This window comes from Ursus americanus, chromosome 23, assembly GCF_024610735.1.
Source record: "Ursus americanus isolate L20-20 chromosome 23, mUrsAme1.1.p, whole genome shotgun sequence".
Taxonomy (NCBI): domain Eukaryota; kingdom Metazoa; phylum Chordata; class Mammalia; order Carnivora; family Ursidae; genus Ursus; species Ursus americanus.
Window position 1 is genome coordinate 23,517,998 of NC_142149.1, and position 27,518 is coordinate 23,545,515.

At 50.2% G+C, this 27,518-nt stretch overlaps 1 protein-coding gene across 1 annotated transcript; it reads right to left on the bottom strand.

The window, feature by feature from the left end:
* Positions 1-1,224: 1,224 nt before the first annotated feature.
* On the bottom strand, positions 1,225-26,177 carry TTLL6 (tubulin tyrosine ligase like 6). Its single transcript, XM_045813816.2, has 12 exons — positions 26,142-26,177; positions 25,873-26,003; positions 23,952-24,108; positions 22,866-23,009; positions 22,157-22,242; positions 16,132-16,357; positions 14,703-14,878; positions 12,217-12,405; positions 11,185-11,359; positions 9,944-10,225; positions 1,952-2,318; positions 1,225-1,484 (listed from the first exon to the last, which is right to left on the bottom strand). The coding sequence occupies exons 1-12, from the start codon at positions 26,160-26,162 to the stop codon at positions 1,225-1,227; spliced, it is 2,214 nt and encodes a 737-aa protein (XP_045669772.2). The 5' UTR covers positions 26,163-26,177.
* Between the last annotated feature and the right edge of the window lie 1,341 nt (positions 26,178-27,518).

Here is a 27,518-nt window from a genome sequence, read left to right on the forward strand (position 1 = left end):
GCAGATTCCTGGGCCCCACTAGGACCTGCTGGATCAGAATTTCTGGAAGCAGGCCCTGGGATATGCATTTTTTTTAAAGATTTTATTTGTTTATTTGACAGAGAGAGACAGCCAGCGAGAGAGGGAACACAAGCAGGGGGAGTGGGAGAGAAAGAAGCAGGCTCCCAGCAGAGAAGCCCAATGTGGGGCTTGATCCCAGAACACCGGGATCACGCCCTGAGCCGAAGGCGGACGCCTAACAACCGCGCTACCCAGGTGCCCCTGGGATATGCATTTTTACAAGCACCCAAAGTGCTGTCTATGGGCTGATGTTCACTCACCTACCCTCCTGCAGCGTGAGGGGGGCAGGTCAAACTGGCGGTCACAGTCTGCTTAGCAGCAGGAGTGAGGGAGACGATCAGAATGCGTAGCCTTGGGGCGTCTGGGTGGCTCAGTCGGTTGGGTGTCTGCCTCTGGCTCAGCTCCTAATCTCAGGGTCCTGGTATGGAGCCCCGTGTCAGGCTCCTGGCTCAGTGGGAAGTCTGCTTCTCCCTCTCCCTCTGCCGGTCCCCCCTGCTCATGCGCTCTCTCAAATAAATAAATAAATAAGATCTCTTTTAAAAATGCTTTAAAAAGGCTCAAGGCAGCCAAGCAGTGCAAGTCCCTGTACCTCACACCGAGCTGCGCCGTAGAGCTCCCCTAAGTCGGAACCTGTCACCTTCCAGAAGCGGCCCTGATGTTCTGACGGAGGGTCCCTTGCTATCTCCTCCGTCCTTGCACACGGTGGAATCAAAGCTTCTCCAAGGTCTTTGTTTTCAGATCTCAGGCTCCACTGTCCTGTTGCTCTGTCCCTTCAGTGCACGTTATGACAGGGCCAGCTTCGGGGGCAAGCGGCCTGGGCCGAGGCCAGGCTGGCGCAGAATAAAAGGTGTGGAAATCAACCCCTCACAGTTGACATGGTTCTACTTCTGGGACCCGGGTTAATGACTCTCAGTTTTAGCCATAAGTGGAAGACCAGCAAAGTAACCTCCAAAGCAGTGGGGACAGAGCGGTCATTGCAGAATCACACATGGCATGGGGGCGGGGTGGCACATTGTGACCGAGGTCGGTCTTCATTGTTTACTTACCTGGATGTCTTTTATCAATCCAGTCATCCACCTACCTGCCCGACGTTCCAGAAATACATACATGCGGCCCCTGCCAGTGAGTGAAACCAGCACGTGAAGGCCCTGTGGGCGGACCTACCTAGACCCTCTCACATGCTTTCTGGCCAGAGATTAGGCCGCGGCCGTAGGCTTCCTGACACAGGTCCCTCCCGGCGCCGCTGTGGCTCCTGCCCGGCCTCCGATCCAGTCGGGCTGGCGTGGCCACCACCAGCAGATCTTTGAGACACACCTCGGGGCTGGGAGGACTGTGCAGGAGCAGGACGGAGGACAGACCCAGCGGCCTCTTCTCGCCAGATCTTCGGCTGCGGAAGTAGCACTCCCAGGGCAGGCTGCGGTTTTCTGGAAAGGCGAAATCATTGGCATCATCCATTCGTGCTGCCGGCCGAGGCACACATGGCTGGCCGAGGCCACCTCCCGCCGGGGTCCCCTGGCTTCAAGCCAGCTCAGGTTCCTGAATCAAAGTCAGCCTCTGCTCCTCTCCTCCAAGGAGCTTCTCTTCCCTGTTTTCATGCTCCGTGTCCCTCCACTGATACACTCAGCCAGATGCGTCTCACCTGAACGGCAACCAGGAGTCGTCAAACAGGGTGCTTGTCAAAAGCGTTCTGTTTTTACCTTTTTTCTGTATTTTCAATAAGACCAGAGGCTCCCTAAGGATGTGGACTGTGTCTCCACCACCAGGCGGGGGGGTCCCCCTGAGGGCAGGGGGCTGCACACCTTCCCCCCCACCAGCCCAGACTGGGCGCTCCTCAAAGACAAGGACAGGTCCCCTAGGCTCTTGGCACACGCCTGGACCCGCTGGCACTCACGTGACTTGTGATTCGGTGCCAACTTTCGGTTGCTGAAAGCCGGGAACAGGGAGAGCTTCTCGCTCAGTGGAACCTTGGTGAACAGCTGGGACATCAGAGGCTGCTTCCCCGTGTCCTTCTTCAGCGCCGTCCAGCTCGGCTTCCGACTTCCTAAGAGGCTCTGGGGTTTCGTTGGAAGAGACATTTTTGGTATTTGCCCCCGGAGGAGGTCCTGGGGCAGGTGGTGCTGCTTGTATTTCAAGACCACCTTATCGACCTCGGGGCTACTGCCTTCAGAGCTGGTCGTCCGGGTCCCGCTCGACACAGACTCCGCAGAGTCAGAGAGCTGAGTGGCGGGATTGGGGCAGGTTTCTATGGAGGTTAAGGGCTGGAAGAGAAAACAGTCCAAAATGAGATCGTGGAAGCCCAGGGCTCCTTCCCATGCCTTCCTGATGTAAACAGAGAGACTAAGGAAGCCAAGTTCATCAGCAGCAAGAAAGATGAGGTTAGAATAGTTTCCTCACCAGGGACTGGGCAACACTAGGGCAGAGGATGGTGGGGATGTCCCCAGAGCTTCCACTGGGTTTTTGGTTTTTTGGGGATTTTTTTTTTTTAACAAAGGAGAGATTTTAAACACTAGAAATTGGCCATCAGAAAAATAGCTGTTATTTCGCAGCTATTAGACTGGCAAAAATGAGAAAGCTATTGGTGGAATGGGACACTCTAGGGACTGTCCTGCACTGTTGATGAGAATGTAGACTGGTACAGCCCTTCTGGGGAACCATCTGGAAATCCTCGGTCACATAAGATGACAAATACTCTGTAACCCAGGATTTCTGCTTCTAGTATACATACTGTTAGTTATTAGAATATGCAAATGAGTTATTCGATAACTCATTTTTAAAAAGTATGTACACCAATGTTCCCAGCAACATCATTCACAATAGCCAAAAGGTGGACATAACCCACATGTCCACCAACAAATGAATGGATAGACAACTATTTCGCCTTGAAAAGGAAGGAAATTCGGATGCATACTACAACAGGAGTGAATTTTGAAACATTATGCTAAGTGAAATCGGCCAGACACAACGGCATAAATATTGTATGATTCTACTTATCTGAGGTACCTAGAATAGTCATAGAGATAGTAAAACAGAGAGGAATGAAATAAGGCAGAAAAAATAGTTGAAGAAATATTGAAGAAATGATAGTCATAAACTCCGCAAATTTGGTGAAAGACATCAATTTATAAAACCAACAAACTCAAGAATCCTAAATAGAATAAGTACGGATAAAATCACACCCAGATGGGGTGCCTGGCTGGCTCAGTCGGAAGAGCGTGCAACTCTTGATCTCTGGGTGGTGAGTTCGAGCCCCACATTGGGTGTGGAGATCATTTTTTTTAAGAAATTTTTTTTAAAGATTTTGTTTATTTACTTGACACAGAGATAGAGAGACTGCGCACAAGCCGGGGGATCGGCAGGTAGAAGGAGAGGGAGAAACAGGTTTCCTGCTGAGCAGGGAGCCCAAGGTGGGGCTCGATCCCGGGACCCCAGGATCATGACCTGAGCCGAAGTCATAGGCTTAGCTGACTGAGCCACCCAAGTGCTCCTGGAGATTACTTCAAAAAAAAAAAATAAAACCTTTTAAAAAAATGACACCCAGACATATCATAGTCAAATTGCTGAAGTCCAGAGATAAAGAGAAGAGCCAGAGAAAAATGACATATTACATATAGGGGACAATGTTATGAATACAGTTGACTTCTCATTAAAAAAGAAAAAGAAGACGGAAGATAATGGAACAACATTTTTTAAGTGCTGCAAGAAAAAGGAAATGTCAACCCAGAATTCTAGGTCCAACAAAAATAGCCTTCAAAATGAAAGCTAAATAAAGACATTTCCAATAAACAAAAACAGAAAATTCATCACCAGCAGAGAGATGTGCACTACAGTAAATGCTAAAGAGAGTTTTTCAGGGTAGAGAGAAATGACATCAGATGACATATACATATACATACGTGTGTGTGTGTATCATGTGCATATATTACAGACATACATATATACATATTTTTTAAGATTTTATCTATTTATTTGACAGAGAGAGACAGCAAGAGACGGAACACAAGCAGGGGGAGTGGGAGAGGAAGAAGCAGCTCCCAGTGGAGCAGGGAGCCAGATGCGGGGCTCGTTCCCAGGACCCTGGGATCACGCCCTGAGCCAAAGGCAGACGCTTAATGACTGAGCCACCCAGGTGCCCCATATACATATATATTTTTAAAATATCTTTCCTCTTGGGGCACCTGGGTGGCTCAGTCAGTTAAGCATCTGACTCTTGGTTTTGGCTCAGGTCATGATCTCATGATTGTGGGATCAAGTCCTGCATTGAGCTCCATGCTCAGGGGGAGTCTGCTAGAGATTCTCTCCCCCCTCCCCGTGCTCTCAGCCCCTCCCCTCCCCTCCCCCACTTACACCTCTCTCTCAAATAAATAAATAAATCTTAAAAAATTTTTTTTAAAAGAAAAAATAGGCAAGTTTCCAGAATATACAACGAATTCCTACAACTCAATAATAAAAAGATAAATAATCCTAATTTTGAAAAGAGAGGAAAGCAAAAACTTGACATACTCTTCACAAAGAAAGACATACGAATGGGGGAGCCTGGGTGGCACAGTTGGTTATGTGTCTGACTCTTGGTTTCAGCTCAGGTCATGATCTCAGGGTCATGAGATTCAGCCCCGTGTCCAGTTCTGCATTCAGCCAGGAGTCTGCTTGAGATTCTCTTTCCCTCTTCCTCTGCCCCTTGTTCTCATGTTCTCTCTCTCTCTCTCTCTCAAATAAATAAATAAATCTTAAACAAACAAAAAAGATCTATGAATGACCAACAAGCACCTGGCAAAGGGCTCAACACACTTAATCATCAGAGAAACGTAAATTAAAACCACAATGTGAAATCACAAATAGGGGCGCCTGGGTGGCACAGCGATTAAGCCTCTGCCTTCGGCTCAGGGCATGATCACGGTGTTATCGGATCGAGCCCCACATAGCTCCTCTGCTATGAGCCTGCTTCTTCCTCTCCCACTCCCCCTGCTTGTGTTCCCTCTCTCGCTGGCTGTCTCTATCTCTGTCGAATAAATAAATAAAATCTTAAAAAAAAAAAAAAAGAAATCACAAATAACCATTAGAGTGGCTAAAATTTAAAAGACAACACCAAATGTTGACAAAGATGGGAGCAACTGGAACTCTCATTCATTGTTGGCTGAAATGTACCATGATACAAGCACTTTAAATAAAGATTTTGGAGTTTCTTATAAAGTTATACATACATCTACCCTTTGACCTAGCAACCCTCTCTTAGGTAGTTATTCAAGGGAAATGAGAACGTAGGTCCACAAAGACTTGTACAGGAAGGTTCATAGGAACTTTAATCACAATAGCAATAAAAAAATAAAAACTGGGAACAACCCAAATGTCCATCAACAGGAGAATGATAAACTAACCACAGTATATTTGTACAATAGAATATAACTCAGCAATAAAGAACAAACATCGTGAAATGGATCTCACAGACATAATATTGAGCTGAAGAAGCCAAACACAAAAGAATATATACTGTATCATTCCATTTATAGAAAATTCTAGAACAGGCAAAATAGCCCAAGGTCAAAAAAGTTAGAGTCAGGATAGTGGATTTCTTGAAGAGGGACGCACAGGACAGGGGGGCAATTGCCTGGGAAAGAACAGGCGGGAACTTTACAGAGAGGTCAGAAATTTCTATACTATGATAGGGATATAGGTTACATGGGTGCGTTTCTTTGTCAGAATCATACAGTTAAGGGGCGCCTGGGTGGCACAGCGGTTAAGCGTCTGCCTTTGGCTCAGGGCGTGATCCCGGCGATCTGGGATCGAGCCCCACATCAGGCTCTTCTGCTATGAGCCTGCTTCTTCCTCTCCCACTCCCCCTGCTTGTGTTCCCTCTCTCGCGGGCTGTCTCTATCTCTGTCGAATAAATAAATAAAATCTTAAAAAAAAAAAAAAGAATCATACAGTTAAGATCCATGCACTATGGGGCGCCTGACTGGCTCAGAAGAGCATGTGACTCTGGATCTCGTGTTTCTGAGTTCGAGCCCCACATTGGGCGTAGAGATGTACTTAAATAAACTTTTGAAAAGGGGGGTGGCACCTGGGTGGCTCAGCCAGTTAAGCATCCAACTCTTGATTTCGGCTCATGATCTCAGGGTTGTGAGATCCAGCCCCGATTCAGGCTCCTCGCTCAGCAAGGACTCTGCCTGAGATTCTCTCTCCCTCTGCACCCCGCCCCCCCACTGTCAATGTGCATGCATTGTTCTCTTTCTAAAATAAACAAATAAATAAATCTTTAAAAAAAAAGATACGAGTATTTCAATGCATGTAAATTTAATTAAAAATAAAAGAAAAAACAGGTTCAACAAGGAAAAGAATAGGTCATAGAATGAGATAAATGACCAAGTCACATTTAAATAAAGTTTAAATGCATATATTTTTTAAAAAATCCCTAACTTGCCAGGAAACATACTAATAAAAGATGGTGGATAGAACGGGAGGTGAGCATAGAGGAAAAAAAGGGGAAAATAAATAAATGAAAGATGAAAAGGCTTTGAATGAACCAGGGCTTTTTATTAAATTAACCTTCTGCACGTGAAATCCAAAAAAGAAAAAAAAAAACAATAAAATGTTGCTGCCTTATTTTTCAAAATCTCTTTGGAGTTGAGTAGTACTACTGTGCTTCTAGATTAATGAGAGAACAAAGGCCATCTTACGAAGTCGCAGCAGTATTAAAATAACAGCTAATGCTTCCTGAATCCTATGTGGCAGGGGCCACTCTCAACATTTTCATGCATTCTTCCATTTAAGCCTCAAAGCAATTCACTGATAGGTACTATTATTAAAATTCCATTTTCTAAAGATTTTATTTATTTGTTTGAGAGAAAGAGAGAGACAGAGAGAGAGTGCACGAGCAGGAGAGGGGCAGAGGGAGAGGGAGAAGCAAACTCCCAGCTGAGCGCAGAGCCTGACAAGAGGGGGCTGGATCCCAGGACCCTGAGATCATGACCTGCACCGAAGTCAGACCCTTAACCAACTGAGCCACCCAGGTGCCAAAATTCCATATTTTTTAGATGGGGAAACTGAGGCTTAGGGAGATAAGAGCGACTGGACGCAAGTCATAGAGGAGACTCCAGGATCCAAACAGAGGCAGCCAGATCCCAATGCATACTCTTTACCCTTTTTTTTATTGCAGGAAAAAAGAACCGCACATACACATAGACATAAGATTTGCTACCTTAACCATTTTTTTTAAAGATTTTATTTATTTATTTGACAGAGATAGAGACAGCCAGCGAGAGAGGGAACACAAGCAGGGGGAGTGGGAGAGGAAGAAGCAGGCTTATAGCGGAAGAGCCTGATGTGAGGCTCGATCCCATAACGCCGGGATCACGCCCTGAGCCGAAGGCAGACGCTTAACCGCTGTGCCACCCAGGCGCCCCTACCTTAACCATTTTTAAGTCTACAGTAAGTAGCGTTAACAATATGCATTGTTGTGGGACAGACCTCCTAGAAGACCCCCCGCTGAGTAGGGAGCCTGACATGGGGCTCGATCCCACACCCATGAGATCATGACCTGAGCTGAAACCAAGAGCTGGATGCTTAACCGACTGGGCCCCCCAGGTTCCCCTCGTTTTTTTTAAAGATTGATTGATTTATTTGAGAAAGAGTAGGGGGACAGGCAGAGGGAGAAAGGGAAAGAATCTCAAGCAGACACCACACTGAGCACAGAGCCCAACGGGGACTTGACCCCACAACCCCAAGAGCCCAGCCTAAGCCAAAACCAAGAGTCAGGCACACAACCAACTAGGCCACCCATAAGTCCTTTGCCCATTTTAAAATCAGGTTACCTTGGGTGTGAGTTATAAGAGTCCTTTATATACTCTGGATATGAACCCCTTATCAGATACAGAGTTTGAAAATATTTTCTCCCATTTCACAGGTTGCCTTTTCACTCTGTTGATTGCTCAAGTTTGATATCTTCCCACTTAATCTATTTTTGCTATTTATTTATTTATTTATGTAATCTCTACATGCAACATGGGGCTTGAACTCATGACCCCGAAATCAAGAGCCACACACTCTTCCAACTGAACCAGCCAGATGGCCCTGCTTTTGGTGTCGTATCTGTGACATTCAACGTCATGAAGCTCCAAAGCCTGCTCCCTTAAAGGTGTTTCTCGATCTCTGGTTGTAGACCTTTAAATAAGTCGTGAAATTCATTTACTGGGTTGTAACTGGTAATTTTATTTATTTGTTTATTTTTTAAAGATTTTATTTATTCATTTGAGTGACAGAGAGAGAGAGCAGAAGCAGGGGGAGAGGGAGAAGCAGACTCCCTGCTGAGCTGGGAGCCTGACATGGGGGCTCGATCCCAGGACCTGAAGATCATGACCGGAGCCGAAGGCAGACACTTAGCCAACTGAGCCACCCAGGCGCCCCAGGAACTGGTATTTTTGAAAGAATAGATCCGAACAGAATAAAAAAATACCAAAGGAGTCACCATATATAGTACAGCTAGTCATTGTTTTAGAAACTTTTTTTCCAGGGTGTGTGTATGGATGGATGAAATAAAACAGATTTCTACTGTGGGCTATGGTTAGAAACTTGAAAAGCATCACACTCCTCCATGCTGCACTTGGACCTGGCGAAGGCCCAACAATGCCAAAGATTTTCCAGTACTTACAATACAGTCATCACATAGACTTTGGTGAGCCTGACTACAGGAAACACGAAATGACCCGCTCTAGAACCATCAGTACCACATTCATGTGGCACCTTAGTGTCCGCAAAAATAAAAAATCAACTGTCACATTCTATTAATATTTTTCAGTGAATTGTATTGGTGATGTTTGTTTTGGTTTCATAGTTGTATAAGAGTTATAACCATAAAGATACTATATATCTGGTTTTATGCTTGTATGTATCTATAAAAGTTATGGAGGGCTACAACGGGGATCTGAAAAAGTTTGCTTCCCTTGAACAGGTGTCCATACACAAAGGGAGTCTGAGAAACACTGTTTAAGGGATGAGCTGGTTTCAACAGTGCCTCAAAGCTCAGGATGTGACCTTATTCGAAAATAGGGTCTTTTTTTTTTTTAAGATTATTTATTTATTTATTTGACAGAGAAAGACACAGTGAGGGAGGGAACAGAAGCAGGGGGAGTGGGAGAGGAAGAAGCAGGCTTCCCACTGAGTAGGGACCCCAATGTGGGGCTTGATCCCAGGACCCTGGGATCATGACCTGAGCCGAAGGCAGACGCTTAACAACTGAGCCACCCAGGCGTCCCCGGAAATAGGGTCTTTGCAAATATCATGAGCCAAGTTCAAGTGAGGTCATACTGGATCCGGGTGAGCCCTAAGTTCAACGACTGGTGTCCTTATATGAAGGCCACGTGAAGATCTACAGAGGAGAAACTCAAGGCGGGAGTCTGTGTGACGACAGAGGCAGAGGCTGGAGTCCCACTGCCACAAGCCAAGGAGCTCCAAGGATTGTTGGCACCCACCAGAATGTAGCAAGAAGCAAGGAAGGATCCTCCTTCTAGAACCTCCAGATGGGGCATGGCCCTGCCAACACCTTGGTTTCAGACTTGTAGCCTCCAGAACTTGGAAAGAATGCATTTGTGTTTTAAGCCCCCAAGGCCGTGGTGATTTGCTCCAGCAGCCACGAGAAGCTAACACAGCAGGTGGGAATACCCCTAAAGATGGGGTGCCGAAGACGGCTGTTGGAAAAGTCCTAAAAGTACGCGTCCGTTCTCCTAGCATGTATGCTATTGCACAACTTGGGCTTCCCAGGTGGGGACATCGAGGCTTAAGTGGCTTACTCAAAGGGAGGCAGCAAGTCAGGAGGATAGAAGGAACCAGAAAGCAAGACTCCTTCACTGCCCCCTGAGCTGAGCCCTTTAGGGAGGCAGACCGCTCTACTCACCCTGGTGCTGGTGAATATGTTCACTGCAGAGGCCGACTTGACCTCCTTGATTCTGGAGATGGGGTGACTGAGCTCCAGCCCGGGGTAGCAGAGAAGGTTCGAGTGCCTCAGATCAGGTACGGAGGTGTACCGCCTTGCGGATATAGGCTTGCAGGGAGGAGGGCTGGCCTCTTTCGTGGGGGTCTCCTGGTCGAGGCTGCTGTCGGTCTCATTCGTCTTTGCATCTCTGACACCCAAGAGTAAGTCAGGCGTCCAGGACACTAACGCCATTGGCTGGAGATGCTGGGAAGGAGGAAACCAAACACAGCCTGTGGGAACCCAGCTCTGTCCACTTCCAGATTCACCAGCACCAAGGGTAGGTGCCAAGGAGAGGAGGCGGAGAAGGAGAGCAATCGGTATCAAGGTCTCTCCAACCCGAGGTTCTTATCCTGGGGTGCAGAGACTCCTAGAGGGCTCATGGACGGTTTCACGGGGTCTTTGAGCCACTTAAAACTGCAGGTTTAAAACTGTATCATTGTATACTTTATGGCAAGGGATACCATAGTTTTTATCAGTTTCTTCAAAGGCCTGTGACCTTAGTAAAGTGATAAAATACAAAAAAACAAAAATATCCTGCTTTCATCCTGTCCCTTCAGGTGAGGGTTCGAGAAAAAGGGAATGGACCAAAAACCCAACTGAGTCTTTCCACTGAGCCGGAAGAGACAGTGAAGCAGAGAGGGGCAATCCCAAGATTCGGATTGTAGGACAACGGGACAGCTGGCCCCCCCCGTCCTGGGCTGGTCCACACTTTGAGAAGAAAGCAGGCTGGAAGGACCCAGCTGTGGTCCGTCACCCCACATAATGAGGAGGGTCCTGCCTCCCTGAAGCCCTTCTCTGCGGCCCCCTCTCTCAGCTGCGCCCCTGGCCTGCTGGAGGGGAGCATTCCAACCCAAACTGGGGTTGGGACCCATGAGTATAAACAGTCCTGGCGCCCGCTCCCTACACGGGGATCGTGCTCAGACTCCCCGCTGCTTTTCCTCCCGCGGAGGAGGCAAGAAGGACAGACCAGTGAGGGTCCTCTGAAGGATGCCAGGCCTCCTCGTGACTTCCAGGAGCCCCCTCCTGCAGCCCACCCCTCTGTCAGCCCCATTCGTTCAATGCGTCAGGGCTCTGAGCAGTGGTCTCCTGAGCACTGGCCCACGGGGCGGCCCCAGCCGGGGAAGGGTGCAGGGCGCACACACTCCCCTCCCAGCCGGGTTTACTTGTTTGGAGGCGAGGGCGGCGGCCTGGTATTTCTGCTGTGGTTTCTGTCGGCAGTTCTTCGTGCTCTTGCCCCTCCCTTGCTCGCCTGCCGACTCCCCCTGCATCTCGACCTTCTTCTCCTTTGTTGGCAAGGACTTTTTCTCCTGTTTCAGCCTCAGGTCCTGGATCAGCTGCCTGTCCAGGAGGAACGAGGAGGGTCATGGAGGTTAGAGGATGGGCTGCAAATGTGGGTGCTCCCCCCGAGGGGCTGGATGATGCTTGGCGAAGCGTGCAGTACTCCACGCATCCTCCCCCTCCCCACGTGTCCAGTCTGCACAAATGATTGCAGGGCCCAGAGCAGGAGACGGAGGGGACACCCATGCCTCCCACCGTACTATTCCAGCCTGGGGAATAGCATCTAAGGAGGGATGCAAAGTCAGCAGCTCTACCCAGCTCCGCCACCTTCTCTCTCTCCGCACTTCCCAGCAGGCCAAATCCCACATGTGGCAGGTGCTGGGAAGAGGGTCTGGGTAGGCGGCCAAACTGAGGGGCCTCTGTATTGGACCACTTTATATCCTGGGCCTCTCTGGCCAATGATGGAGTGAGAATAATACAGTCACATGGGTCAGGAGACGGGGATCCCAATTCCCCTTTCTCATTGCCTGTTATATGACCCCCTCTGTGCTCTGACGTCCCCGTCCATAAAATGAGGTGATGGGTAGGGACTGGACTGGGGAGGCTGAGTCCCTTCCACCTCTTAGATTTCATGTTTAGGTGAATCCAGGAGGGAGCTAGCTGCCAGGGACTGGGAATTCTGGCCTGTCTCAGGGGCAAGTTTCTAGAAACAGCTTCATATCTACTTAACACCCCATACAAAGGAATATTATGATTCCTGGTCCTTGTGAGACTAAAGCAAATGTTCCCCCTGGCAACTTCTAGGTCGGGGACTGAATCTCAAAGACCCTCCTCACCATCCCAGGCTGGTCACCCAGAAGGTCAAGTATGACCCAACCCATCCCAGCACCCACCCACCTCGCCTGGAGCCTTCCTACCGGGCATACACCTCCCGAGCCCTGGAGGCAACAGTATTCTGGAAGAGGGAGTTGTTGTCCTGGAAAAACTTCTCATACTTCTCCGAATTCAGAGTAGGATAAATCAGGCGGAACCCGCCACGGTTCTCCTTCTCGTACTTCTCAGTTTTCTCCAACCGCACGGCCTGGAAACCCTTGGCCTCCTCCATCCTGTGGGGGAACAGAACACAGGGCTGCCGTAGATTTTCTTGGGACAAGGCTTGGAAGGGACGGGCCAAGCTGGATGTGACGTGGGGCCAGGCTAAGGCCTCGCACACAGCAATGGTCAACCCGTATTTGCTAAATAAACGTGTGAACGTTTCCCTGAAAGGAGATTCTAGCCCCCTTGGGATGGCCAGTGTCATAATGCGCGGAAAGTTGGTCAGAACAGTCTTTCTGACAGCTCACCAGACTCTCTCCTCATACAAACACCCATTTCCCCTTGGCTCAGCTCTGAGGAGGCAGACTGTCGCCACCTCCCCGTTCGCAGCCCCTATAACCCTCCTCTGGAGAACAGCAGCTTGCGTTTGGCTAAATTTGAGGGTTTCTAGGATGAGCTTTTATGAGCTGTGATGATCTCATTCTCCCTCACAGTCCCTCGGGGAGGTGGAGGTCAGGGCGGGAGGAATGATAAGCCCCTTTTACAGCAGGCAAACCGAGAGCACTGAGCTGCCCGGGGCCAAGTCACCACCAAGAGACTGATCCAGGGGAGGGCCCCAGCTCCTCCCTAGCCGCTGCTGCGTCCTCCTTGAGAAGTGGGGAGAGAGCTGGCATTCCGGAATCCCAAGCAGCATGCTCGCTGTGCTCCGGCCCCAGGCCTGCCACTTCCCAGAGAGGGGACACTGCACCCAAGTCAGTTCCCCTTCCAGAAGCCTGGTCTCCTTAGCTCCAACGACAGGACCATACAACACCCCCAGCTACCTACCCACCACCCCCCTCAGAGGGAAGACAGGGCACAGATGAACACGCTCTGAGAAACACAGTGCCCCCCGAACATAGATGCTATTGCCCCCGTTTCCAAAGCCCCGTCCCCAAGTATCAGCGGGCTCTGCTCATGGGGGCACGGCGGCCGCCATAGGATCTGAAAAGCAACAAAGGCATCTCCGCCGGGTTTGGAGTCTTCAGACACTAGCATCGCTCCGCAGAACGAAGGCCCCTGTTTACAGGGAAATACCGCCAGGCAGGGAGCAGGGGACCCTCGCTCCCGGGACTCTCGCTCCCGCCAACCCAGTGACAGGGGGTAGGTCAGACAAATGTGTCTTTCTGTAAAAATAAAGCAACGGTTTTATTTTTTGATTGGTAATCCCTGAATCTTCATGTTATATTAGTGAACTCCTATCCATGAGATATAGTTCTGACCATAACTTAATCTCCTATTTTTATGTACCAAAAAGAAGGCTCGCAGTAAAACTGTACAAACGGCCACATTCTGCAAATATAAACCAATTTTCCAAATAGGATTATTATTTGTTAGAATTGACTCCGCTCCCCACCAACTCCAAGCAAGATCCTTTTTTAAAAATGTAATGTCTTTTTTGTTTTGTTTTGTTTTTTAGGATTTATTTATTTGACAGAGAAAGAAACAGTGAGAGAGGGAACACAAGCAGGGGGAGCAGGAGAGGGAGAAACAGGCTCCCTGCTGAGCAGGGAGCCCGATGTGGGGCTCAGTTCCAGGACCCTGGGATCATGACCTGAGCCGAAGGCAGACGCTTAGCGACTGAGCCATCCCAGGCACCCCAAAAATGTAATGACTTTTTTTAATTGAAGTATAATTGACATAGAATATTGTTAGTTTCTCAGGTGCGCAAACGCGATTCGCTATTTGTATGAATTGTGAAATGATCACCACAGTAAGAACTTTGAAGATCTTAGCAACTTTCAAATATGTAATACAGCCTTACTAACTAGAGTCACCATGCTCTCCGTTACCTGTCCATGACTTATTTATTTTAGCACTGCAAGTTTGTGCCTCTTTTTGTTTTTTTAATTTTATTTATTTATTTGAGAGAGAGTGAGAGAGAGAGAGCATGGGGTGGGGGAGGGTCAGAGGGAGAAGCCGACTCCCCATTGAGCAGGGAGCCTGATGCTGGACTTGATCCGGGAACTCCAGGATCATGACCTGAGCCGAAGGCAGTCGCCCAACCGAATGAGCCAGCCGGGCGCCCGTGGAAGTTTGTACCTCTTAACCCCCTTCACTCATTTTGCCGTCTCCCACCAGGCAAGACTTTCACCACCTCTAACACACGGTAGTGCCGGGCACTATGATGAACCTTTTATTACACATCATCTCATTTAATCCCACCTTATAGATCACTGGCTCCATTTCACAGAAAGAACACTGAGGCTCAGAGAAGAAACATAAAGGCCACATAACTAGTAGGTTGTCAAGGACCAGGACAGGCCAGTCTTACTGGGAGCAGGGAAGTCATAAAGGATGGGGTCCCCAGGGTGCAGGGGCACCTCTGTACCTGGTCTCCCGAGAACGACATTGCTGCCGGAATCGCCCCCGTTGTCTCTCCTCCTCCAAGACTTTCTTTTTGTCACAGCTTCCCAGGTTGATCAGAACCAAGGTGTCATATAGCAGACTGTCTTTCACCTCTTTATCCAGCCAGGAGTCGGTGGAGAAGCTCGGAGAGTGGTTGACCTGTGAGGGCAGCGGGGGGCTCGGCTATCCGGAGTGGAAGCAGGGGGCAAGGCCCAAACGCCACCTCCAGGGAGCTACCTAAGCCCAGCGTGGGCTCCTGGCTACCAGATGTGGGGGAGAGAGACAGGGAGAGGGAGTCGGCATCAGAGTCACAGTGAGGAGAGGAGGAAGCAGAACGTCCTCTCGTTTAACCAGCTTGCATTTCAGTCCTTTCCTCTTGAGAGGCATCAGGGGCGCCCCATCTCTGGTTTCCCTCCACCTGGTGGGTGTGCTCTCCTGCGCACATAGCATGCCCTGGAGCAGAGGGAAGGGGCAGTCCAAAGGGTCAGGCTGGGAGGCGGGCCAGGAACCGGAGTGATGCCTTCGGGACCCTCACCAGGATTGAGGGGGAGGCAGGTGGGAGGAGGGAGAGGCCTCATTCCTGCTCACAGTAAAGTCCGTATTATTTAGACGCACTATGTACCATTTGAAGATTTCTAGCAGTTTCTGCAGGCCTGTGCCTGGTGGCCAGTTCCGCTCTCTGTGTAAGAGCTCCAAACAGCCACATTCTCTTGGGAACAAGGGCCGGGCATGGCGGAAAGGCAAGGCCCCAGGAATGGGACCCATGACCCTGACTCTGTGCCAACCATCCTAGGACCTCTGACTTGGCACCTCACTCCCCCAACCGCACCTCCTGTAATGCAGACTGCAGGGTCCCTTGAAGGCTGCTCAGCTCCAGTCTAATGGGAAAGAGGGACAGCCACCCAGATGCTTTTCCTCCTCCTCCATCCACCCTGCCGTGGGTCTGGGGGAGGCAGGAAACTCACTGAGGGGCTCCCCACCCATTCCCTTGGCCACAGACGCCTGGAGCTGAGTGGCCCAAGCCCCTGAGAGCCAGGCCTGGCAGCTCCTGTCTGATCTTGAACAGCATCCCCCCGTTTTGATAAAGAACACCCCCCCTTTCTGGGAGACGATTCTGTTACAAAATTCAAGTTGTCTTTAGAGTCTTTCTGTGCCTCAGATCCAAGTTTCCAGGTCTGGGGGGACCTCAGGAAGACACAAGGAGCTCTCTAATTCCCGGCCATCTACCCCCCTCTGGTGGCCACTCGTCAGCTAAGGGAGGAGCCCCAGGCAGCCAGCAGCGGCTGGAGGAACGGGCCTGGCCCGGAAGTTGTTTAAAATGATCTGGCTGAGCCAGGGAGGAAGGGATAAGGCTGACCCCAGCCGACCCCAGGAACAGCAGCCAGTTTTCACCCCTCGCCCCAAGCCCTTACCTCCAGCAGCCAGGGCTTGAGTTTGTGGTCCAACAAAATGTCAAAGCCCAGGATTTCAAAGCAGGCGCTGTTCAGTGTGTGGCTGGGGAAGCAGGTGTGGTAGTTATGCTTGATGATGGGGTGGGCGGAGATGATCGTCTTGATGATGACATCCTCGATATCTCTCCAGATCTGCTCCATGTTGTAGCCACGGTTCTCCATGTACACACTGAAGGTGGAGAGCTTTCTGGAAGGAAACCACAGACCGTGAGGCAAGGCAGCCCGCCTCTGGTCATCTGAGGCCATGTCATGCTGGAAACCAGCAACTTCTGGAGGAGTTAAGTCCCTAGAGGTAATGGGAACAGACACCCAGGACCCAGGGTGACAACAGGGCTGTGTCAGCTCAGGAGAACCTGCAGGAGCCCCAGGGCCACAGTTCCCAAGCCTCCAGAGCCTGGAAGTGGGTGCAGATAATGACACATAAGACCTGGCTTGGGCACTGTCGCTATGACCCAGAAAACACCTGAGAGGCTGGGGCGGGGACTGGGGATTCTGGGGGGAAGTTTAGTGGGTGAATAAAAAATATAAAAAACCAATACCCTACCTCATGGTTTTGCTTTGATGGCAAATGGTTTCTCAGCCTTTGGTGTTTATAAGAAACACACAGGAAGCCTTTTAAGAACACGAATACCTGGGTCTCACCCCAGCCACCTGACAAGATTCTGGGGCCACTAAAGACCTAAGAAACTTCGTTTAAGGAGTATCTACAGAGAAAAGGCAGTCCTGGGGCATTTCCCCAGATAGAGTTACCCACGGTCCCAGGCAAACCAGGACGGTCCTGATTTTAGATAAAGAAGATGTGGTATATATATACAATAGAATATTACTCAGCCATCAAAAAAAAAAATGAAATCTTACCATTTGTAACAATGTGGATAGAAGTAGAGGGTATTATGCTAAGCAAAATAAGTCAATCGGAGAAAGACAATTATCATCTGATTTCACTCCTATGTGGAATTTAAGAAACAAAACAGAGGATCATAGGGGAAGGGAGGGAAAAATAAAATAACATGAAATCAGAGAGGGAGGGGCGCCTGGGTGGCACAGCGGTTAAGCGTCTGCCTTCGGCTCAGGGCGTGATCCCGGCGTTATGGGATCGAGCCCCACATCAGGCTCCTCTGCTATGAGCCTGCTTCTTCCTCTCCCACTCCCCCTGCTTGTGTTCCCTCTCTCGCTGGCTGTCTCTATCTCTGTCAAATAAATAAATAAAATCTTAAAAAAAAAAAAAAAGAAATCGGAGAGGGAGACAAATCGTAAGAGACTCTTAACTCTAGGAAACAAACTGAGGGTTGCTGGAGGGGACAGGGTGGGGGATGGGGTCACTGGGTGATGGCATTAAGGAGGGCACGTGATATAATGAGCACTGGGTGTTATAGGCAACCCATGAATCACTGACCTCTACCTCGGAAACTAATGATACACTATACGTTAATTACTTGAATTTCAACAAAATAAAATTTAAAATAAGAATATTTTTTTTTAAAAAAGAGCTGGACGTCTCACATCCTAGGAAACCCCTCAGTCACAGGCACACTGAGATGGCTCGTCACCCTGTTACAGAGATCAGACGACGTCTACGGTTCATGAGGAAACATCTGAAGGGGGGCTCCGGTCAGCTCTGAGCTGGGTAGTACAGAGAGGAGGCAAATTGGCGGGTCTGAGGGACAATGGTGGGGACACAGACATACCCACTCACAGGCACACGCATGAGCACAGAGCTGAAATGGGAAGTGGGAATGTGAGAGGAAGGAACGCAGGGGCGTGAAGAGTGAAGAGGAAAATAAGACAAGAGACACGGCTCACAAGGCAGTTCCAAGAGCTCACTGGACCCCAGCCAGTGGAGCCAGAAAGGAGGAAGCAGGGGTGGCCAGCCCATGCACGCTGCTAAGGGCCTGCCGTACATGCAAAGCTTGGGAAATGAGGGAACCCCAAGAAACTGCCCCCACTGTCATGGGAAGCCTAAGGACCATTTGGGGGGTCAACACACATACGAAACAATGCAGGATACATTTATATAAAGACAGATCAGCGAAGGCCACTCAGCACAGAGGCCCACTGCCTCTACCTGCCATCGTCAGGCAATGAAATGTGGCACATAAATGAATTTTCCAGATCGCTTGAAGCCAACTTATTCAAGCGCAAAAAAAAAAGTATTTAATTTCCCTAATTGTGAAATAAATTTTCCCAAAATAGATTATACACTTCCTGCCTTTTATAACAGACACTGCGAATCATAGCATAACCTCTTGCTGATGATTCAGGCACATCATAATGAATATACATTATTGTATAATTTCATAAGGACCAGTGGTGAGCCAGTTCAATTGAACACATCGGCTACGTGCCAGGCGCCCGGAAGGATGCAGAGGACCTGGCCTCTGCCCCCAAGCCCTGCCAGATTTCCAGGCGTTCTGTCTTCTCCTTCACTGTTCCTGCTGCGTGGGCTGCTGGTGGGGGGTTGACTGGGGGTGCAGTTGGCCTCCCGCGGGGGACAGGGGACCTGGGGGCCCGTGAGGCAGTCAGTATGAGAAGCAGATCGCCTCACAAGATGGAGAAGGGGAAGAAGAAGAAAGATGAAAGGAAAAAGGAGGGACAGAAGGAAAGAAGGACTCTGCCCGGCGCTTGGGAGGCTCCCAGAAGGCCAGGGCGCCACTCTAACCCTCAAGGAGCTTAAGGACATGACAAACGTGTGCACCAAGCCAAGAGCAGTTAGGGGGTATGGCTGATGTTGACCAGAGGGTGGTGGGAGTCCAGAGATGGAAAGGTTCCTGTGGGTGGTTTGACATAGATTCCACAGCCTCGTCCTCCGAGATGGACCCCAATTCCCTTGTCTGATTAAGTGAGCAAACAGGCTCACAGGGAAGACTGGCGGCACAGCAGCGACGTGGCTGGACCAGGACCCAGAGCCAGATCAGAGAAGGCAACATGGAAGCCTAGCGAGCCAGAAGGGCCTTCAAGGATGTTCTGCCATGTTTTCGGTTGGAGCTGAGCAAAGATGGAGAAGCGGGAAGGAGCAAGGCCTATATATGGAATGTGAGCCACAGAGTGTCCTGGAGGAACACCACAGAGTGGACAGACAGACAGTGTGGCCTAGTGGTGAAGGGAGAGACTCGGGAGTTTTCATTGGGGTTCTATCACCTCCTAGCTGTGTGACCTTGGGCAAGCTACTTAACCTTTGACACTTGCTTCCTAATACGCAAAATCACGCTGATAATAATAACTTTTACTTAGAGGGTTGTTGTGAGGATTAAATGGGCTGAGGTGTGCATATTTCTTACAGCAGTGCCTGGCATCTAGCAAGTTCTCAACAAATAGAACGCTGACTACCCGTGTAGTAGGATAACAATGGAAAGTGGTGTCTGGTCAGATTACAGTAGACTGAGAAGAGCTTGAACTTGACACTCAAGGCACCTGGGAGCCACACTGGTGTGGAAGTAATGAGTAGAGAAGTCTCCCCCTTATCGGGAGGGGGTATGTTCCAAGACCCCCCAGAGGATGCATGAACCCATCCATGGATAGTACCAAACTCTACAGGTACTGGTTTTTCCTCTACATACACGTCTATATTGAAGGTTAATTTATAAATTAGGCACAGTAAGAGATTCACAATAATGGCTAAAAATAAAATAGAACAATTACACCATAATAAAAAGGATGTGAATGTGGTCTCTCTCTCGCTCTCAAAATATCCTCCAGGACTGTACTCGCCCTTCTTATGATGATGATGTGAGATGATGAGATGCCTACCGGATGAGATAAATGAGGTGAATGACGTAGGCAAGTGACGTAGGCAAGTGACGTAGCGTTAGGCTACTGTTGACCTTCTGATGGTCCATCGGAAGGAGGATTATCCGCTACCGGACCTCAGTTAACTGCAGGTAACTGAAACCGCGGATAAGGGGGGACCACCGTATACGGAATACAGAATAGTTTCAGCATCCCCCTGCATGGGGGTTATGGCTTTTGAAGCCCATTCATACGCGTCATCTCAAGAGGTCCTTAACAGCCTATCTGAGGCTGGCCAGCCAGGATCGTATGTCACTGTCATTTTAGAGATGAGAACTTGGAGGGACAGAGAGGTTGAAGCCTAGATTTAGGGAGAAGAGCAAGGAGGCCCAGCCGCCATCAGGTCTGAGGCTGGAGCGAGGCCTGCGTCTGGTGGAAAGGAAGGGACACGGAGACATCTGCAGGAGGAAGGTTCAGGACTCAACAACGGAGATGACACCAAACTCTCTAATCCTGCAGGTCAGGAGGCAGAGGAGGGGACGCTGCGCAGGGGAGCCAGTTTGGAAGGCCAAGGTGGGAACAAAAAGGGCAAAAACGCTGAGCTGGAGGCAACAGAGGTCAGGGTGCACTGAGGAGGGATGAGCCTGGAGCTCAGGGAGAGGGGGCAGGGTAGAGGCTAGGGGAGCAGAGCAGAGGGGCGAGGCCTCACCTGGGGGAAGAGAGAGGTGAGGAAAAAGGGGAGGAAGGGAAGGGGGTGTAGGGTGGCAGAACAATCCTGCACACTCCCCTGAGTCCTGGCACCCCTACCACCCCCTCCGTCATGGCCTGAGAGTCCAAAGCCTGTTGTTGGGGTGTCTTCTCATAAAAGGAGGGAAATGGGGGCCCTTAGGTTACATGCCTTCTGACTGAGGAAAAATCGCAGTAACCACAAGCAGTGTCCCCGCGGCTATCACGGGTCATTTGAGCCTCACAGTGACCCTGGGGGGTGGGCAGGGCACGCTGGGGAGGGCAGAGCAGGGCGTCTCGCTGTCCTCACCATACACACCAAGAAATGGGGGCTCAGAGAGACAAAGAGACTGGCCCACGTGTACTCAGCGGGAGAGAGTCAGGGCTGGGCCTGGAAGCCAGGCCTCCCTGAGCTCTGGCTCTCCGCCCCGCCCAGGGCGGGGAGGTGGGGGAGCCGAGGAGCTGGGAGAGCTTCGCGCAAGACGGGGTTGGCGCCCTCTGAAATAGGGGAGACTTCCCCTTCAAGCAGGCTTCATAGTGATTCTCCATTTGCTTTTTGGAACTCTGCCACCAGGGGAGTTGTGAAATTTCACGTGCCTCTCTGATGCTTTGAAGCTGAACAGACTGTGTGTTTATCAGTCCTTTGAAGCCCGGGGCAGGGGACAGGGCAGGCCTTGCAATCCAACAGACCTACCTTCTCATCCCGCTCTAGCATTTACGGCCGTGTGACCTTGGGCAGCTTAACCTCTCAGAGACTCAGTTTCCTTGTCTGTAAAACGGAGATGGTACCTAACTCCCAGCTCTGCACCTGCAGCGGGCAGATGGCAATGCCTCTGCCGTACTGTGGAGAAGATGCAATGGGGAAAAAATGCGCCCGGAGCCCCCAGCTCGGGCCCTCCCGCACGGGAGCCTTCGTAAGTACTGCCTTCCCTTCCCCTCGTGCTTGGCCGGGTTCGCTTCTTCCAGTTCCCCCCTTTTTCCTAAAACTCAAATGAGAGAGGATCCGACAATAACATGAATGTAATAACTGGGGAAACACTCACGCTTTCCTCCCATTTCCCCCCTTCTGGGGAATCTCAAAACCGGCTAGCCGCAGCCAGGCCACACCAGGCATCGTGACCTATCATTTGAGAATCTCCGTTGGAGCAACATCCCAGGAAACCATAGGCCAAAGGAACAACGGCCTGTCATGTCCTTCTCCCTTGGCTGACTAGCAATCGATAAATATCTATTGGTTTGGAAACGTCAGAAGGGCGCACTGTATAAAAGCGTGTGTTTTGGTGTGTATGCGTGTGTGTGTGTGTGTATCCTGCTAAGGAAATGGCTCATGTTTCTCTCTCCTCCTCCCAACCTCCTCGGTTTACGATGTAGCCTTCTTTTAATGATTAACAGCCAGAGGGCAGAGAATAAGGAGGCAAAGAAATATTTGCTGAGCCCATGTGACCCAAGATGGAAACACTGATGGGGACGGGCAGGGTCTGAGCTCGGAGCCTGGCAGGACAAGAAGAGAGAAGTCAAGCAGCTTCTTCCTTACCTCTTGCTTCCGGCATGGGCATCTCGAATGAAATTGGAACTGTGCTTATTAATGGAATAATTAGTCAGGTGCATGCAGATATCATCCTGGGGAAAGAGACACAGGTCTGTGGGGTCAGGAGGAAGGGCAGGCCTCCTGCTGCTTCTCTGTGCCCTCCTGTGTGGCCCCTGGGGCTTCAAGGGATGGAAAAGAGAGGGAAAGTCTTGGGGCTTACTTAAAGTGGTAAAACAGAGGCAGGAAAGTAGTAGCCTGCGGCCTGGGGTAGAAGAGAGTCCAGCTCCCCCTGAGATTGGGTGGTTCACTGCCTGAGGGACATTTTAGGAGTCCTGGGGGGTCAGAGGGTGTGGGATAGGGGTGGGGGAGAGATGGGGGCTCGCCCGTGGCCTTCTCTCCCCAAGCACTGAAGATCTGGGGCACTATCTTTGCTGTAGGGCGGATCTGGCCATCTCTTCCCAGTTCTGTGACCTTGGACAAGTTCCTTAAACTCTCTGAGTTTCCATTTCCTCATCTGTAAAATGGAGATGACCATCCCTATTTCTGAGGGCTCCTAAGAGGGCTAAATGAAGGGGCGTCTGGACATCTGCAACCTGGCACATAGGAAGTGTTCAACAAATGACAGCCACATCCCCAGGGTCCTGAGAATGTGAACTGAACTGGGATTTTTCATCCCCCTAAGGAGGAGGGGGCAGGGCCCACGCCCTGAGCTCACCAGGTTGTCTATGCTGGGGTGGGAGTAAGAGGTGGTGGCGAAGCGGGCTAGTCCTTCATTGTATGCAAAAATCCTGAGAGGGTCACAGGAGGTCATCAGCACGTAAATCCGAAGGTCGAACTTGAACCCGTCAATGATAAAGGGCTGCGGGGAGGAGGGAAGAGAAGTCACATCAGCCTCAGAGGAGAGATTCAGACTTGAAGATAGCGCTTCATCTTGGTCTTGCCTGGTACTACAGAGTGGGGGCTAGGAGGGGGCCGGGGAGGAGGACAGGGGGACTTGACCTGTGGGAGTCACTAAACCCCACTGTGCCTCAGTTTCCTACGGCTCAAGTAACCACCTCCCAGAGATCTCCTGGCAACCAAGCAAAGTAACATTAAAAAGTCCTGTGATGGGGGAGACTGGGTGGCTCAGTCGGTTAAGCGTCTGCCTTCAGCTCAGGTCATGATCCCGGGGTCCTGGGATCGAGCCCCACCTCAGGCTCCTGGCTCAGCAGGGAGCCTGCTTCTCCCTCTCCCTCTGCCACTCCCCCTGCTTGTGCACTCTCTCTCTTTCTCCCAAATAAATAAACTTGTTAAAAAAAACTAGAAGTCCCGTGACGAAGGACATGTTGTCACCATCTAGGGCCATGTTACATGGCAGTTCTGCAAGACTGCTTCCTGCAAAGCTGGCCAGTCCTTTCCAGTCCATGCACACTTCCAGAGGGCTCCCTCCCTGCGGAGGGCTACGCCACTGTGACCTCTGACCTCTGGCCATGGAGCAAAGCCGGTTACCATGATTCCTCTGGGACTACTGCCCTCTCCCACATGAAGTGGGGCATCCACAGAGCAAAGGTCCCTCCAGCTGTCATCTGCTAGAGGCGAAGGGCCAGCCTAGGAAGGCCGGACTGCAAGGGTACAAGGGTGAGGGATGCTCTGGCCCATACACATGTCACATCCCTGGTCAGAAGGCCTGATCTGACAACTTTCAAGGCTGAAGACAGCACTCGGCTTTGCCCCCGTCGCCTGCCTCATTTCCCATAGTGCGGTGGAGCTGGAGCCCGAGGCTGCCGTGCGCGAGAAAGAAATGATCACAACGAAGAAGTACCTTTGAAATATAGAGTTGACAGATCATATCCTCGCCTGGCTTGATATCTTTCACCGTCCGGGTGATGAATATACCTCTCCCTTGGCAGCCCGAATCCGGCTTACAAATGTACGTCTTATTTTTTCTTGACCTGCTGTAGTTCTGCAAATCTCCCCAGCTACCAGAGCAACGGGGAGGGAACGAGATACACCTTTAGCCGGGGGGAGCAATAAAAAGGAAGACTAGCTCTTTATTAAAAACAAAAAACAAAACCAACAACAAAACACTAAAGCTATGGGATGTGACAAAGCTTCAGAGTCGAGGGACACGTGTCGGGAGATCTGGCAACAGGAGAGACAGCCATGCACGTGCACACATGGTCGAGAGAGGGTGGGCTTTGGAGGGAACTCGGGCCTGGATTTAAACCCGGATGACCCCACTCACTAGCCGTGTGCAAGGACTTGACCTCTTTAAGCCTCAATCCCATCATCTACACAACAAGGACAAGGACACCTGTCTTCTGTCTCTCTCTCAAATAAACTAAATAAAATCTTTAAAAAAAGGGGGGGGTGGCGCCTGGGTGGCTCAGTCGTTAAGCATCTGCCTTCGGCTCAGGGCGTGATCCCGATATTCTGGGATCGAGCCCCACATCAGGCTCCTCCGCTGGGAGCCTGCTTCTTCCTCTCCTACTCCCTCTGCCTGTGTTCCCTCTCTCTCTGGCTGTCTCTCTCTCAAATAAAATAAATAAAATCTTTAAAAAAAAAAAAAGGACATCTGTCTTGTACAGTGGTTAATTACGTGATAATACACGCTGCATGCCCCATGAAGTTAGCTGTGATCCAAGTAGTTTGGCTTTCTGGGTTTGAAGATAGGAGACGTGGAGTTCTGCATGTGGTTCCAGCCCTGACAGGCCGTGTGACCTTGGATCAACCAGTCTCTCCCTCTACTCTAGGCTTCAGCTCTTCCCCGGGGACACTGCCACCCCAGCCAGAGTATCAGAGCACAACTACTATCCTTAAACACACTCTTCTTCAGAAGAAAGAAACCAGTTTAAGGCATTCTAAATCTCAGTCTTGCTACACTTCTTGTTTTGCACTGGAACTCATTGGCATGGTGACCACTGGTGAAGTCACTTCACTGCAACGTTCCTCCGTGGCCACTGAAACCTGGAGGTGCCTGTTGGCCTAAAGGCAAACACGTATCGTTCTAAGTTGTTACTAAGTCCTGAAAGTTGTTCTGGACAAGCTAGGGAAGTCTGGGAATCCTGGAGCTCTTGGTTTGGAAAAGCACTGGGTGCAGAGGACAGAGTGGGATTCTTGCCATGTGAATAGAATTCCAATGGCAATGCTTCTCTGCCCCCTTCCTCCTCATCCCAATGACCAGACTGTACCCAGGTCGTGTCCGTGTCATCTCGCAGCTCCTCGGTTTCTCGCTGGTGTGGTCCAGAGCATTTTGTGTACCAAGCATGGATGCCCAGTTTCAAGATGGATAAAGTGAGACAGGAGACAGGGAAAGGCTGGCCGCCCTGCATGGTCCTGCCATGGCACAGGGGTCAGGCGCCCCTCCCTGCTCCTCGTCTGGGCACTAACCCTTATCTCACTCCCTCCAGAAGTGCTCACGGTCCTTAAAAATTCAGAAACTGCACAGTTAAAAGGTTGGAACGAGTTCAAAATCAACAGCTTTCAAGGTCAGAACAAATTCTCATCCCAACTGCAGGCATGGGCTCCAAGGCACCCAGCCCCGAAATGTCATCTGATTTTTTATAGCAGAGCCTTGTGTTCGCTCAGCCTTGGACACACCTTTTGTCCCTTCTCTTCCTGAAAGGGAGAGAGAGAGATGGGAGATCCTCTGGGAAGGGAAAGCAGCACTGGGGAATCCGGAGCAAGAGGGGAATGCGAACCGGGGGTGGGCAGTGCAGAAGGGCACACAGGTGGGCACTCACTCGGCAGGAAGACACCAGGTCCTAGGGAAAAAGTGGAAATCCTTAGGGAACATCTTTAACATGCGGCTCATATTCCTGGCCAGCAAGTCCTTGCGGCAGATTTCACTCATCCCAGGGAAGTGATTGATTTTCTGCAAAGAAAGCCAGAATTCATGAACAATAGGGGCCACGGGAGTACCCATGATATCCCCTCGGGGGACAGTCCTAAAAGTGGGGGCCCACTGGGTAGATGCCACATGCATACTGAGGACCAGCTCTACCCCAGATACCTGGTAACTTTTCATTTCCATCACCCTCTCCAGCGACACCGAGTAGTCCGTCCAGTAGAGAGTCCAGTCATTGGTTTCCCCTCCCTCTCGAAGGCCATACCGCTGGGCGGCCCTACGCACTGCCATGGAGTTGGACAAAGAAAGGCCTGTTAGCCCAGCAAGTGGGGGAGGAGCATGGGGTGGGGAGGTTATGTTTCTAGATGCTCTCAGACCATGTGCTAAAGAGAGACCCCTCAGCTCATCGGGACTGGAAGCCATCCTGCCTGGTCTGAACACACCATTGCCAAGAAAGGAACATGAAGACCTACTGAGGCATACAGCCAATACCGAGCAAACCCCACAGAAGGTTATCTGGAAAGAATATTTCACCCGCCCCGGCTTCGCCTTGCCAGGAAGTAGGCTTCTGGCTTTCCTCCAAACGCTAAACACAGAATGTTCAGGGAATATAAACTAATCCTTAACATCAGCCAGAGCCAAGCTTAATTAGGAAGGTAAATTGACCAAAAAAAAAAAAAGTATACAATGCATTTCAAAACCACATATATGCTATCGCATCCTTCTTCCCCTGTCCTGTTAGCATTAGTAACTGGGAGCTGACTTCAACACCAACGCCAGTGCCTTCAAGGACCTGGAAAGGAAGAAGTACCCGCAGTGACCCAGGGGAGTTAGGACCAGCCTAAAACATCCAAATTTGAAATCAGTATAATGACCACACTGCTCTATAGTTCGACGTAGGTCTGTAGGTCATCTTCAGTCTGTGGACTGCCAGTCTCTAACTCGTGCCCTAACGAGGAGCAACAGCTGCCTTCCCTACAATCAGATTCCCAAATAAGCCTAGATAAGAACTATAGAGAGCTGAAATAACACACCATTGTGGTCAAAACCCGCATTTTCTTGGAACAAGATTCCCAACTTCCTCAAATAGTTAATTGAGGAAGGAAACAATGGGATATGGAGACACCCCCTTTTCATCCTCAAGAATATACAAGAGCGGCCCTTCCCCACCCTTTGGGGTAATCCACTGGGTCCCGTCGTGGATTCCTTGAATGCAGATGCTCACCGCTCTCATATCGGCAGGTGGAGAGATTGATCACCAATCATCTGAAAAAGAGAAAAAGGAAAGCAAGACAGAGACAGACACACTTGCCAGAACAAGTGACCCCACCCAGAAGCATCCGGTCCCGGGCGGGGCTGCATGAAACCCACGCTGCCCCACTCAGCCTGGTCTAACCCCCGACGATTGAAGACACGGATGGATCCCACGGGTTTGCAGAGTGGCGGAAGACATGGACTCTACCAGTGTTCTGCCCACGGAGGTAGAAATTCTGTATCACGGTTGTAACGAACTCTGCTTCAGCTTCATATGAACATCAACAC